Source organism: Pogona vitticeps, chromosome 6, assembly GCF_051106095.1.
Source record: "Pogona vitticeps strain Pit_001003342236 chromosome 6, PviZW2.1, whole genome shotgun sequence".
Classification (NCBI taxonomy): domain Eukaryota; kingdom Metazoa; phylum Chordata; class Lepidosauria; order Squamata; family Agamidae; genus Pogona; species Pogona vitticeps.
The window spans coordinates 66,945,818-66,960,463 of record NC_135788.1 but is presented as its reverse complement, the minus strand read 5'-3'; the positions used below and the strand labels follow the sequence as shown (position 1 = coordinate 66,960,463).

General features: G+C 39.4%; 1 protein-coding gene across 4 annotated transcripts in view; it reads left to right on the top strand.

Annotated features, from left to right (window-relative positions):
* The window catches only part of SEPTIN7 (septin 7), a 79,994-nt gene that overhangs the window by 28,513 nt on the left and 36,835 nt on the right, over positions 1-14,646 (top strand). For all 4 annotated transcript variants that reach the window (XM_078377487.1, XM_078377486.1, XM_073003786.2 and 1 more), the window contains one exon: positions 14,049-14,149. In XM_078377487.1, the coding sequence (XP_078233613.1) occupies positions 14,049-14,149 (101 nt within the window). The remainder of the gene's footprint in view (positions 1-14,048; positions 14,150-14,646) is intronic.

Here is a 14,646-nt window from a genome sequence, read left to right as displayed (position 1 = left end):
TTTAAAATGTCGAGATTAGATAACATTGTGGTAGCTTCATTTCTTAAAATATGTGTTCGCTTGCCACATCCTTTTATTCCAAACAATTTTAATTTTTTTGTGTTGCAACACATATTATAATTAGTATCAGAAATATAAAATGAAGCCTCTTGAAAAAGGATGAGTCTTGTCTGTGTGACATTTTAACGCTACAAAAAACTAAGTAGTTTCTTGACAATGTTACTGAAAAAGACCCACTGTTCAAATCCCCAAAAGGAGCATCCTTGTTATTTCTAAATTACAGTGCCTGAAATCCTGTTCATGTAATTTCCACAGCCAGGACAACTTTTTGAGAATTGAAACATTCCCCCTCCTCTTCCAAGGCCTTCCTCTTCCTGGGTCCCAGGGAATCACTTTCATTGTCAGAAGCCTGTGGAGCCAAGGGACAGGAGGGAGACGTTTTTAATTACCAAAAGTTGCTGCCAGCCGTGATTTTCAGTAATTAACAACTTCCCTCTTCTGTCCCTTAGTCCCCCATGAGTTCCTTGCAGTAATGGGGGATTACTCAGGACCTCTTGGGGCATCAGAATAGGAAGGGGAAATGTTTAATTTTCAAGAAATTGCCCTGGCTGATGCCACATAACTTAAATGAATAGGATTTAAGCCAGTATTTAATCTAAACCATAATAATAAATCCAAAGCAGGTTTATTATTATGTTTAAGCTTATTTCTGCAACTTAATGTAAATGAGCTGCCCTGAGTGACTTTTAAAAGATTTAAAACCAAATAAGTTGGGGTGAAAAAAGGTTTCAGCCAGGCATGAGAGAATGTTTAGATATCTAGGGAGAAAACTCAGGTTGGGGCACCCCCACTTCATGTTTGGTCACAGTCTGCCTCACTTAATGTGAAAGAATATTGAGGTAATAGCCATCTTACTGAACATTAAGTAGATATCTGGAATCCTAATGGTGTTTGCTGAAAGTTTGCATACTTTGCTATGGCTAATTAATAGATGCTGTGCTGTGTCTTGTTTGCACAATCAGACATGCGTCGAATTGGATACTGGCATCTTAGCAGTTATTATTCGGATTCTAGACAACAAATATACATTGAGTTGCACAGAATAAAAGTAATACAATGCTATGTGATTTTAATACAGCAGTGATTCCCAACTTTGGGTAACCCAGCTATTCTTGGACTGTAATTCTCTGAAGCTTTCACCACCAACCGTGTTGGCCAGGATTTCTGGGAGTTGCAGTTCAAGAATGCCTTGGTTACGCAAGATTGGGAACCAGTGTAATACAGCATACAGTTCTTAGCATCACTTGTTATTTTAAAATGTAATAAATAGGTAATGCTGATATTTGATGTTCTTTCTTGTTCTTAGAGAGGATTCTTTTAACTAGAAGACTGAGATGTGAAACTGTTTGCTTTTGAATGTTTGACAGTTGGTTCTACAGTTTCAGTAATTCTGTTGTTTCCCTCTTGAGCTATTAATCCTGTCACTACTATGAAAAAAGTGTAGGTATATAATGACAAGGAAATGTGTACTTGAAGTTGCATTCATTACAGGATTGTAGGAAGCATAATTTGAAAGTGAATCGATTCTGATTTATTCTTTGTCAGTACGTCAATACATTTTGGAGTAAGTTCATGTCATTGTGTTGGGGCAGTTGCTTCCATAAAATTGTTGAGGGGAACTTCCTTTCTCCAAACATTATCACTCATTTCCTAGTTGGGTTGAGCAAAAGCAATGAAATGAACATTCTTCTCTCAAACCCTTCCTCAAGATTTGAAATCAGGTAGAGTAAGAAAGGCAATATTGAAAATACATTATACAATGTTGATGCCTTTTAGAATAACCGAGCAAAGAAGCCACAAGGGAGGAAGGGCCTTTTTAATGGAAAGTGTAGATTAGAGCTGGACAGGGGACAGATTGTCTTCCGTGTGGAAGGGATTGTCACTCTTGAATTGGCCTTCTCAGCCACTCTGGATGCTGTTCCAAGTCCTCTATTCAGAGCACATTACCATGGTCTCTGAAGACTTAAAAATGCCTAATCTAAAGTCTAGATTGGATTTGTGTTCTGAAAGCTGTGAAGTGCAAAAGCTATTCCCTCCACCCCCAATCCAGCAATTTGTGAAAGCATTTGATTATATGAGGGGGTGCTAAGAAGTATTGAGCCTTACCCAGAATAAATTGAGCTATAAATTGCAGGGTGTATTGGCCAATTTGTCTATATTCAACGGTGCAAAAATCAACTACATATGATTTTAACTTAGCTTTCATTTTCCGGTCCAAAGTGAACATGGCGTCACCTCCAGAAAAGTTCAGTGTGGAAGAGCATAGGACCATAATCAATTTCCTGTTTTTCCAAGGGAAAGGTGCAAAGCAGATCCATGAAGAAATGTCACAAACTATGGGTGACATTGGCCCTTCATATGCAACAGTTAAAAGTTGGGTTGTCAATTTTTTAATTGGCCATTTCAGGGTTGAAATTGAGAAACCCAGTGGAAGGCCTGTTTCTGTCTCTGTGCCTGCAAATGTGAAAGCCATCCATGATATGATCATGGAGGACCGCCATATATCAGCCAAAATTATTACTATATATCTGCGAATATCCCGTGGGAGAGTTGGTGCCATTATCCACAGCGACTTGGAAATGAGAAAGCTGGCAGCAAAGTGGATCCCCAAACTTTTGACAACCAAACAAAAGAGGAAATGTGTGGAGTCATCGGTGGCTGTTTTGGAACATTTTGCAAGAAATGAGTCAGATTTCTTGGGCAAACTGGTAACTGGTGATGAGACATGGATCTACTGTTATGATCCTGAGACAAAGGAACAGTCTAAGGAATGGAGGCACAGTGGTTCCCCCAGGCCAAAGAAGTTCCGAGTGCAAAGGTCAGTGCAGAAGCAAATGGCAACCGTTTTTTGGGATAAGAAGGGAGTTCTGGTGAACTACCTCCAACAGGGTTCAACCATCAATGCAAAATATTACTGTGCTTTATTGATGAAGTTGAGGCAAAACATCAAAGAAAAATGTTGAGGAAAGCTCTCCAGAGGTGTCATCCTGTTGCATGACAACGCCTCGTCACACACTGCAGGTGAAACAATGGCAAAACTGACTTCTTTAGGCTTTCAAGTGATGTACCATCCACCCTATTCTCCCGACCTGGCTCCTTCTGACCATTATCTGTTCCCCAAACTCAAAAAACACCTAAAGGGACAATGATTTGGGAGTGTTCTGGAGGCAACTAATGCTGCACGTTAGTGGTTACACCAGCAGTTGGAAGAATTTTATTGACAGGGACTTAAGAAGCTGCAGGACAGATGTCACAAGCGCATTGACTTTCTGGGGGAAAATGTAGAATACTGTGGCAGTTACAGCTTCCTAGCTCAATTTTTTCTGGGAAAGGCTCAATACTTCAGAACCCCCTCGTACTCGCACTAGATCAGGTTTTCTAAAATACAAAAGAAAGCAGCCAAGAGGGTGTGAGATCATTCGTCTTTTTGATTTGTTTGGCTGTGTGGTGGTCAATGCCACTATTGTGTCTATTCTCAGTTAGGTATAGGAAACCTTTGGCCCAGAGACCTGATATTGCCCGTCTGGCCAATCAGTTTAGTCAGGATGGGATTCATCAGAAATAAAAGCATTTCTGTTCATTCCAGACATACTGCTATTAAGCTTGTAGAAGGCATACACTGGTTTCAGTGGAAGATTAAAAAAAATAATTGTAGTATAGAAGGAGAATGTTGTATGTAATGGAGTCTACGTACTCACAGTGAAGCCTTATGCCAGCAGTAGCCCTGTTTACTACTCATATGTTACCACAACATGGTTAGCAGTAACTAACTCCATTTTCTGCCTAAAAAAATCTTCCCCACCTCTGCTTTGGGACAACATATTATTCTCAATAAGGATTATTTTTTCCAGATAGGATGGTAAAAATACAATATTGATGCACTTTGCAATTCAAATACACAGTAGATGAGTGTGTCTTCTACTCCACTTTGCCCAGAATCTCTGTAGAGAAGTACTGCAGTGAGCTGACTGTGAAAGAGCATTTGTTTAAGTAAATGTATAGTCCTCTTGCTTCAGATAGGCTTGGGAAGCCCAGTTCTGGTTTTTGGGAGCAGCCAGACCGCACAGTGATTATTGGATAGTTCTTGTGTTCAACATTGTTAACATTCTTTCCTCTCTGAATAGTTCCTGAAGAGTATCAAAAATGTTTAAACAAATGGTTGATGAAATTAAAAGATGAGAATGGGGGACAACCTACTAGAGTGGTCCTGACCCGATCAGATAGGCGGGATATAAATTAAATAAATAAATAAATAAATACTTGAAACATCAGAGAATGAGTAAACAAGAGAAAGCAATTGGGATTGATCCAGAGGATATAGGTTTGCCTTCATAAGGTTAATTATAATAGCAGAGAAGGTAATGCATCCAAATAATCTGCAGTTTTTGAGGAAACCACTTCAAAGAGCAAATGCTCATTAATACAGAAATCTGCAATAAATGTGAAGTGTTTATTTCCATGCTGAGATAGGGGAGGTGTAGAAACCTTTATGGCTTCATAATTCCAAAAAACATGATAATTCTCTGTGCTTTACAGTTCTTCAGATTCCTGTATGGGTTGAATTGACTTCATAGTGTAAATGAGTGGCTGTTTAACTTGGCATATCAGATGTTCTTGGATTATAGTTCCCAAAATCTGTAGCTAGCATAGCTAGTGGTCAGAACATCTAGGACTCAAATTAAGAAGCCTCTGGTTCAGTAGACATTAGAAATGTAAAAAGAGATGACTACAGAATGAATCACTCTTTAGGAGATGGCTATAGACAACAAACTTTAATTCTCCAAAATCTAGTGTAGCACTGTGAATGTAATGTGACCTGCGTAAGTGCATGGGAAAATAACCATTTGGAATGAATTTGTCAAGGGAAGTTTTAAATTCCAGGACTGGAGCTAATTTATTTTCTCCAAATCCCTGGGGAATACGTCTAAAACTAGATAGGATTAATTTAGACTCCTAGTGGAGATTGACACAGTTTACAGTTGTTTTCTGGATCTTTTCCAGATGGCACTGTTTTGAGAGAATTTGACCATGTATGGATAAACATTTTAATAAAGAAAAAGCTAAACTGACCAACAGGAATGTTCATGGTGATGAACTCTGCTTGGAACTTTGTACTGTATACTGTATTGTATTAGAATATAAACTAAATATGTCAGGAGCACAAGATCTTGACATTAAGTATTAGAAATGATAAATTGTAAATGCTGGCTGTAGAAGTGAGCAGTTTAGATTTTTAGATACATTTGAAATTGTAGCTCTGTGGAGAACAAAAGTTACTTCATAGACTTCACTTCTTGAAGAAATATTTCTGTAGTGGAAAACTATGTATAATGTAACGTATGTATTTATCCTGCTTCACAACTTTTGTACGCTGGATTGAATTGGGGGCCTTAGCACAGTCCACAATTCTATAGCATACCTGAGACCATTGAAATCAGTGACCCAAAATCTGCTTTTTACTCTTTTGGATTGAAACATCTCTGTAGAGACCTCTAACATACTAATTGGCCCTTGAAAGTCTAGCAGTTGGGAATGTCTGCATTTGAGTGTGGTGTCAATAAGGACTGATGTTCCTTCTAAGCTGCGCGGGAGTGCAGCACTGCATCAGAGCTGTGCATCAGAGCCAGTGTTTATGCCCACTTGCGTCTGGTCACAGCCGGAACCCAATGTTTGGGGTGGAGCCCTAGCCCAGTGCTAGCGGAAAATTAAAGGGAACATTGGTCATGACTCTTGCCAGTGTGAAAGGAATATTTCTGTGTTAGATCAAAAGCTAAATTAGCTTCCTGTTTTATAACTTACTATTTTGTATATAATGTGTGATCTTCTAAATCAGTGGTTCTTAACGTGGGCGATAATGCCCCCCAGGGGGCGATTTCCTTTTTCAGGGGGGCAGTAGAACGAAAAGGGGTGGTGTGGGGGCGCTGGAGCAGAAGGGGGGCAGTAGGGGGGCGGTGGAGCAAGCTAAACCTGTGAAGATGGCTGCAGCCTTTTTACAGTGTGCATGAATATATATTTTCCTCCAATCTTAATTTAGTTTCAGAGTTTTTGTCTTGAAATTTTTAGTTCCTGCATTGCGGTTTGTTTTTATGCCCTTTTTATATTTCTTTTTGCGTCTTAAAATTCGCTTATAACTAAATAATTAAATGTTACTTTTTGGGAGCATTTCATTTTCTTGGAATTGAATTTTGTTTTCAGCTTAAGTGTCATTCATAAATAAATAAATAAATAAATAAATAAATAAATAAATAAATAAGATATCATCACCGTGGGGAGGGGGCGATGATAACTTCTTCAATGGCTCAATGGGGCGTTTCTTTCAAAAAGGTTAAGAACCACTGTTCTAAATTATGATAAAAAGGTGTGTTTGTACTAATTACTAAATAGGTAACCAGTGTATAACTGGAAAAAAGGTAGTTCCATAAACACTAAGGAAGCCAACAGTTTTTAAACTAGAGTTGTTAACAAAGAGATGAGAGCACAAACACTGCAGTGTTGCCTTTTAATGAAGGGTCAAAATAAGATGTTAATTGTTGTCTCCTAGTTAGATTTGTTCTTAATAACCTGTTCTATGCAGCGTGCAGTTCTTACACAGATGCTTGAAATTCTAATGGGAGCTTGGTGTGGTTATTATCATCATAGGGAACACTTTTTAAAAGTCACCAAGCCCCTCCCCTTTTTTTCGTACATCTATCACTCTCAATATCTTGGAACTTGAGTTCTAGTTCATCTTGTGCCCAAAAGTGTTAAGTCAAGAGTCTAAAAAAGAACTTTGAGAATTTCTGCCTCAATATAGACCCTGAGAATATGCTGTTTAGTTTCTTGATGAGATATCTTACTGATATAGTACAACATAGCTGGCGTAGTATCCCGTATGTACAGGGGAAGTATTATATCATAAACAGGCAGGTAGAGATTTTAAATATCTTAATTGCATGTTCTGCCTACCTGGAGACAAATTCCAAAATCAGGAGCTGGTAATACGTTTATCGATCTCTGAAAGATTAAAAAACAAGCTTTTGATTTCATTGGCATCCTTCGTCTGGCTGGGCATTGCAGAGCTTGAGGGAGTGAGGAAAGAAGCAAAATAATCCAAAAATAATCCTGACTGTATATTTTGGGATCTGAATTGAAGTAATGTCCCACAGTAGAGATTGCAAGCTAGTTGCATCAGATAGAGGTTTCACCTTATACCTGAGGTTAGCAGCCAGCATCCTCTTTAGAGCAGAAAACCCTGCCATTGCAATTGTATGAGATCGTGTACTTACAGAGGCACTGCAAAAATACAGCAACATTTATGCAAGCAGTGCAGTCCTGCATTACTACACTGAAAGGAATTTCCATTCAGGCGAAACTCAATAAAATACTGACCTCTATTAGGAGGACTGATCAGTCACACTTTCTACATCATGGGTTCCCAAATTGATGTCTCATGCGCCTGAATGAAAAATTTACAAGGCATGAGACTGAGTGGTTTACGTAATGAAAAAGTATTTTTTATCCAATTAAATAAAATGTTTATTTTTGAATTTCACACTGAGAAAGGTAGCTGTGATGCCTGGTTATATTTAAATGTATTGTTTATATGGTTTTGGAAGTATGTGATAGGTGTGGGTGACTAAGGAGTATGGAATGTTGGAAAGAATGGTTCTGATTGGCTGTGAGTGAAACTAGATAAGGAGTGGGAGTGTGTTTGTGAGTAGAGTCTTAAGTCTGATATAGAGAACAGCCTGGTGTGGAGAGGTGGGAAGAGGGTGGTTTTGGAGTCTAGGGGTCTGAAAGAGTAGTTGAAGAGAGCAGTCAGATACAGGGGAGAATAAGGAATTGTTTGTTTGTTTAAAAATATTTTTACCCTGCCTTCTCCTTAAAAAGGACCCAAGGCCTCATCATTAAAAGACAATATTTATAGCTAAAAACAGTAAGTATATAAATACTTTAAAAACTGAAACAGATACCACCATTAAAAGACAGTAAACAAAAGCAAAACCGAAAACACATTCAAAGCAGCAAGGAACTTGCTTTTTTCCCATTTAAAAACTCAGGCAGGCAGTCACTAAGAGAAAGTTTGTGTGAAGAGAAAGGTTGTTGCCTGTTTGTGGAAGGACAGCAAAGATGGGGCTAGCCTGGCCTCCTGTGGAAGGTTGTTCCAAAGTCTAGGAGCAGCGACAGAGAAGGGCCACTCCTGTGTCCCTGCCAAATACACCTGTGAAGGTGGGGGGGCCAAGAGAAAGACCTCTCCTGATGATCTTAACACTTGGGCAGGCTCATGGTAGGATTCACAGACCTTGAGATAGCTTTGAACCAAGCCATTTAGGACTTTTAGGTTAGAACCAGTACTTTGAATTGTGCCCAGAAATGGATTGGCAACCAATCAAGATGTTGTAACCAGGTTGGGGGGGGGGGAATATGTGATCCCTGTGACCAGCCCCAATCAACAATCTGGCAGCCATGTTTTGGACCCTCTGGAGTTTCTGAACACTTTTTCCAGAGGTAGCCCTACATAGAGCATGTTACAGCAATTCAGCCATGATGCAATTAAGGCATGTGTCATTGTGGCTAGATCAGATCTCTTCAGAACAAGTACAACTGGTGCACTAGTTTTACCCGTGCAAAGACACTCCTGGCCACTTCCAAAACCTGGGCATCCAGATTCAGAGACAAATCTAGGATCACCCCAAGGTGTGTGTCACTATTTTTAGAGGGAGTGCTACCCCATCTAGCACAGGCTGCATCACTATTCCTTAATCTGCTTTTTCACTGACAAGGAACACCTCCATATTGTCTAAATTAAGTTTGTTTATTTGCCCTCAGATGGCAAGGAAAGATAGAATTGGATATCATCTGTGTACTGGTGACACCAAACCCCCAAATTTTGGACGTCTCACATCAGTTTTGGGTAGATGTCAAATAACAGAGGAAAGAAAACAGAACCCTAAGGGACCCCACAGGCCAGCAGTTGGGGTGTTGAACAGGATTCCCACAATCGGTGAGTTCTCTCCTCTAGGAACAACCAGAGTCACTGTAAAACAGTGCCTCTTAAGTCCCATCGCAGAGAGATGATCCAGAAGGATACCATGGCTGATGATAATCAAAGCTGCTGAGATGTCCAGCACAGCCAACAAGGACACACTCCCCTTGTCCAGTTTCCAGTGTAGGTCATCCACCAAGGTAGTCTCTGTCCCATAACCAGGCCCAAAGGTATATTGAAATGGAGCTAGATACTTCATATCATCCAGGAACCTCTGAAACTGAGATGCCACAACCCACTCCAGCACCTTGCCCAAGAATGGAATATTAGAGACAAGTCAGTAATGATTGTGGGATCTAAGGAGGGCTTTTTCCACAATGGTCTTGCTATTACCTCCTTTAAGCATGCTGGGAAGGAGTCATTCACCACTCCTCATGCCAACATTCTTTTAACACTGTTATTTTAATAAAAGCGTATTGTTTCTATTCAAGTTGAGTGGTGCCAAATTCAATACCTGGCTGGCTGGCTGTGTGAAGAGTAAGGGCCTGAGTGAAGAGACAAATATGCACCAAATAGGGCCAACTGCAGATTGGTGAAGAAAAAAGGTTGAAGAAAAAAATGCTTAAGCAGAATTGTAGCTAGACATTAGGAAGACAAAAGTAATAACTACCTAAGAATTACATAATTTTATTTTTGTGAAGCTTTGCATTGGCTGCCCGTTCATTTCCGTGCCGATTTCAAAGTTTTAATGATTATGTATAAAGCCTTAAACGGTTTAGGGCCTCGATATCTGGCGGAACGCTTCCTCCCACCTAAACCTACCCGTATCGCTCAATCTAGTCAGGATGTGCAACTGAGGAGCCTAACGCTGAGGGAGGCCCAGAAGGAAAAAACAAGAAACTGGGCTTTCTTGGCAATGGCTCCTCGTCTTTGGAATAACCTCCCTACAGTATGGCCCCCTCACTGGGTATTTTTGAAAAGCAATTGAAAACTTGGCTGTTTAGGCAGACCTTCCCTCCAGGCACTACTTGATTTATTTTTTTCTCTTTCTTTTCCATTTTGAATGGTTGTTTATTGTTATTGAAAATCACTGTTACTTTTAAATTGTTTTATTTACTTGCTGGCAGCCGCCCAGAGTAGTCTATGACTAGATGGGTGGGGTATAAGTAAAATAAATAAATAAAATAAATGTTGGCCATGAATATAGTGAAATAGATTTTCTGTACCTTGGTTCAAACATCAATTAAAGTGGGGACTGCAGCCAAGAATTAAATAGAATATAGAAATTTGGAAGGATGTCTATGAAGTAACTGGGAATTATACTTAAGTATAAGAATGTGTTGAAGACTAGGGCCACGATCATTCATACTGTGGTATTCAAAATTGCTGTTTATGAATATAAGTTGTGCAGGTGCTCTTAGAGACATCTTATTCATGTTCTTTGATGGTACAGTTGATAGAATTTGTTTTGATCACAACAGCTGAAAGAAAAACACTTGACCAGTCAGCAGTCCACTTTATGCTTTGGAACAGGCAAAGTCTGACATGCACCAGAGATACTATATCTTCTGAGAAGAGGCTTTTTAAAGAGTGTATGCATCCTTGCATGCCTGTTCAAAAACAGTGTTCAGCTCGTTGTCCAACTCACTGTTCTTTGGGCAAGGTCTTTTTTTTTTGTCCTCCTGAGCATTTATACTGTGAGAATGAAGGAAAAGTGAGAAGGAGAGAAGATTATGCTAAAGATTATTTATTTTAATCAAAAATGCTGGAGCTAGAACTTTGCTGTTAAGCTACTTCAGTTTTTCTGTCTAGATGTTGAAGACTGTATCACTGTCAGTACTATTAGTTGCTGTTATTCTCTAGAATTTCCAAGACCATTTCAGATTGACTCATCAATCTCATGAGAGGTGCATATGTAGTGTAATCCAAATACAGTAGGACAGACATATCCATGGGATCAGTATCCACATTTTCATTTATGCACGACCTGAAAATATTAAATTAAAAAGCCCAGAAATACATATTTCCAAGGTGTATTACCAGTACTGGCCACTGGAGGGCACCAGAGACTATATAATTTTGCATACCTATTTTATTTGCATAAAATAATAATTTTATTCTTATGGAAAGGAATAAGATGCTGTGCAGAACACTAGAGTCTGTCCTAGCCATTTATAATTAAGTATCTGCTTGTCTGGTTCGCAGTCAGCCTGCATGGACTTTCTAGCATTCCCTTTTTACTGTGAACACATCTCTGTCTTGATACTGTATGTGTACATATTTGTGTGAGTTTTTAGCATGTCTGCAGAACTGTGGTACACATTCAGCCTGCATGGAGTGTAGTCCTTTTTTTTCAGGTGCATTCAAAAATGGCTTTGCCATATCTGAAGAAGTGGGCTACACTCCACTAAAACTCATGACAGATGAAACTTGTTAATTTTTGATGTGCAACAAAACTCTTTTGTTAACTTGGTAGTTAATCTACAGGAAAGAGAATGTGCATTACAAGATGAATAGTCATGCCACACAAATGTAATTCAGCACTATAAAATGCTTTTAACTGGGCAGAATCAAAGTTAGACATGAAAGTTGCTATGATCAGAACTTTGCTCTTAGATTGCTCCTGTTCCTTTGTCAGTTTACCCAGTGCCTCCTAAATCTCTTCCAGAGTTTGAGATATTAATTAATACTTTATTACGATCAACAGATCAGATGTGAATAACACAGAACAACTGCACAAGAATAAACAGAATCAATACAACTATAATATACATTATGTATCACTTCTCGGCCTTTTGGCTAAGATCAAGTGTAATATACATTATGTGCGGCAGACTCTTAGGGAAACAAATTCCATAAATAATTGTTAGGAGCATACCCCTACCCCCAATTGATACATATTCATATATGCATACATACATGTATATATATAGAGGATTAAGGCACCATTTCTCACCTGCACACTAGTGCTGCTGCACAGAAACTGGCACTTTAATCGTTACTGATGGACACTGGTCTGCCAGCAGATACCATGTATAGTACTCATCATCTCTTCCGGGGATGCTTTGCAAAATTGGACGAATAAAAGTGTCATGGGAACCAATGTAGAAGGAGCAATACAACAGAACATGGCAACCGTCTCCACCACACCAGCCTCAGAAGGACATAAGCGCTCTTCATAGGGAATGTTCTTGTATCTGCCTTCCAGCAGGACTGAAGGAAGTACATTAAACTTTGCTAATGTAAAAGCTTTTCTATATTTTGGAAGGGTCAGAATATTCAATTACTGTATTTTTTGCACCATAAGACTCACTTTTTTCCCACAAAACAGGGGTGTGGAAAGTCTGTGCGTCTTATGGAGCGAAGAAAACAGATTATATTTTCCTGTTTTCTTCTCCTAAAAAATTGGTGCGTCTTATGGAAAGGTGCGTCTTATGGAGCGAAAAATACGGTAGCTTGCAGGTAAAGATGCCTGACCATAATCTCTAAAGCCAGGATGGGTCATAGCTATGCTGACATGGTGTTGCAGCTCATTGTCTGTGATGCGCTGGTGTAGTTCCTGTTTTGCTTTTGTATGGCCCATTAACAAAATAGCACTTCTCGAGAGGCCCAAATTATTTAATTTCTCATTCATAGATCTTCTCCATCTGGACTGAAACTTATCAGATATCTTTTGAAACAAAATGGGGGATTGTACTCAGGCTATAGAGGGAAGGAGGAAATTAACAGAAATTGTTTCTCTTCCCTTCTCCCAGCAAGAGGGTTCCTTGGATTGGAGTCATTTCCATGAGTGGAAGAAATCCATTCATGCAAAGAAGAGTGATTCAGGATCCAAGACAATTATAGCAAGAACAAAAGCTCTGATCCAGCACAGTCTCTCATATATAAAAATACATGAAAGTAAAATTAAAATAAACAACTGAGAACACAACTTGGTATTCTTGTACTATTAAAGGACCCCAGTAACTGTATACAGGTTTAGAGATGGGCACAAAGGTAAAAATTAATTAGGAAGTTCATCAAAAATCATTAACTTGTTGATTCGGATCAGTTCATACTGGTCCAAATTGGAAAACTTAAACTTTTCCAAACCAATGAATTTAGGCGGTTTCCAAACTCCTCTTTTTTGCCCCCCCCCCCCAGCCTGCCTCCCTCCCATCACTTCCCTACGTTGTCCTTGAGCTGCTGCCACCACCTTTTGAGACAGCAGCCTGGTTTCCTCTCTGGGAACCTAGCCATCCATCTGTGTGCATTTGCCAGCTTATCAGCTGAGAAGACGACGCAGGCGCAGAGGCCTCACCTAGCAAGGAGCCAGCCTGGCTCAGCTGGGAGGCAGAGTATTTTTTTTTCTTCCAAGACAGCCCCAGGGACTCTTAAAAGAACACACACACACAGAGAGTGAGCCCGACCAGCTCAGTGTTTTTTCTTTGGGGGGGTATTGTTTTTTGTTTTGAGAAGCTGACTCCTCACTGGCTACTTCTGCATATATGCCTGTCTGTCAGCTGAGAGGCAGGCGCATACCCAGGGATGGTAAGCCTGGCTCCAAGGGAGGGAAGCTGTCTCCAAAGATGGCCGTGGCGGCGGAGGCAACAGGAAAAGGCAGGGAGTTGATGAAGCCAGTGGAAGTGTGCGGCGTGGGATTTGTTTCTTTGTTTTTTAGACAGGCCATTGGGTTGGCTTAAAAAATTGTGCCAACTAACCAATGAACGAATTCATGATTCACCAGGAAAAACGTCAGAAATTCATTGTTCTTTGTTTGCCGACTTGCTGGTTTGTGCCTATCTCTATCCAGGAAGTTGCAATTATTGTTCAGTTTTATTTACTTAAAAAAGGGGTAGGCAATTGTAGTCCTTCAAATGCTTCTGTCCTACAACTCTTTGTTACCAACTATGCACATTAGGACTGCAGAAAATTGTAAAGAAAAAGAATCTTGAAAGGCTACAGATACCCTTCCTGACTTAGAGAAAAACCACTTTGATATTTCACATGTATAGACTATGTCTTCTTCATTCTTGCTTTTCAGGTAGAGCAGTCTAAAGTTCTAATTAAAGAAGGTGGTGTCCAGCTGCTTCTAACAATAGTAGACACACCAGGATTTGGCGATGCAGTGGATAATAGCAATTGGTAAGAAGGTTCTAATATTGGAATAGTGGCTTTTAACTTAGAACATCTACATTTCTTTGACTAAATTCTATTTTTTGTGTTTTCTTTGACCCTATTACAAGTGTCAGATATTATACTGATATTTTCACAAATTTGGCTACAATGACTTTAGTTTTGTTTATTTGTTTTGCTTAGGTTTGATGTAAACAATTACTTGGCTGTTTATAGTATAAAGTGTGAAGCAGTTTGCCAGAATACAGTGATGTCATAAGATGAAATCTGTTACTTTGTCAAGAGTATTTCTTTGGTTACTCCAAGGGTTGTTGTTTTTCCCTCACTACTGTTAGTTGCACTCAGTCTGCCTTATTTGTGCATTAAGATTCCTTCTTCTACAGTGTTGTTTCTTTAATCTTTTAGATTAAATAATCTTTTATCTTTACCAGTAGGTAAAGGAATTAGGGAAAATGTCTTGTGCTTTTAGTCTGAACATCTTCTTAGCTTGTCCCATCACTTTCTAC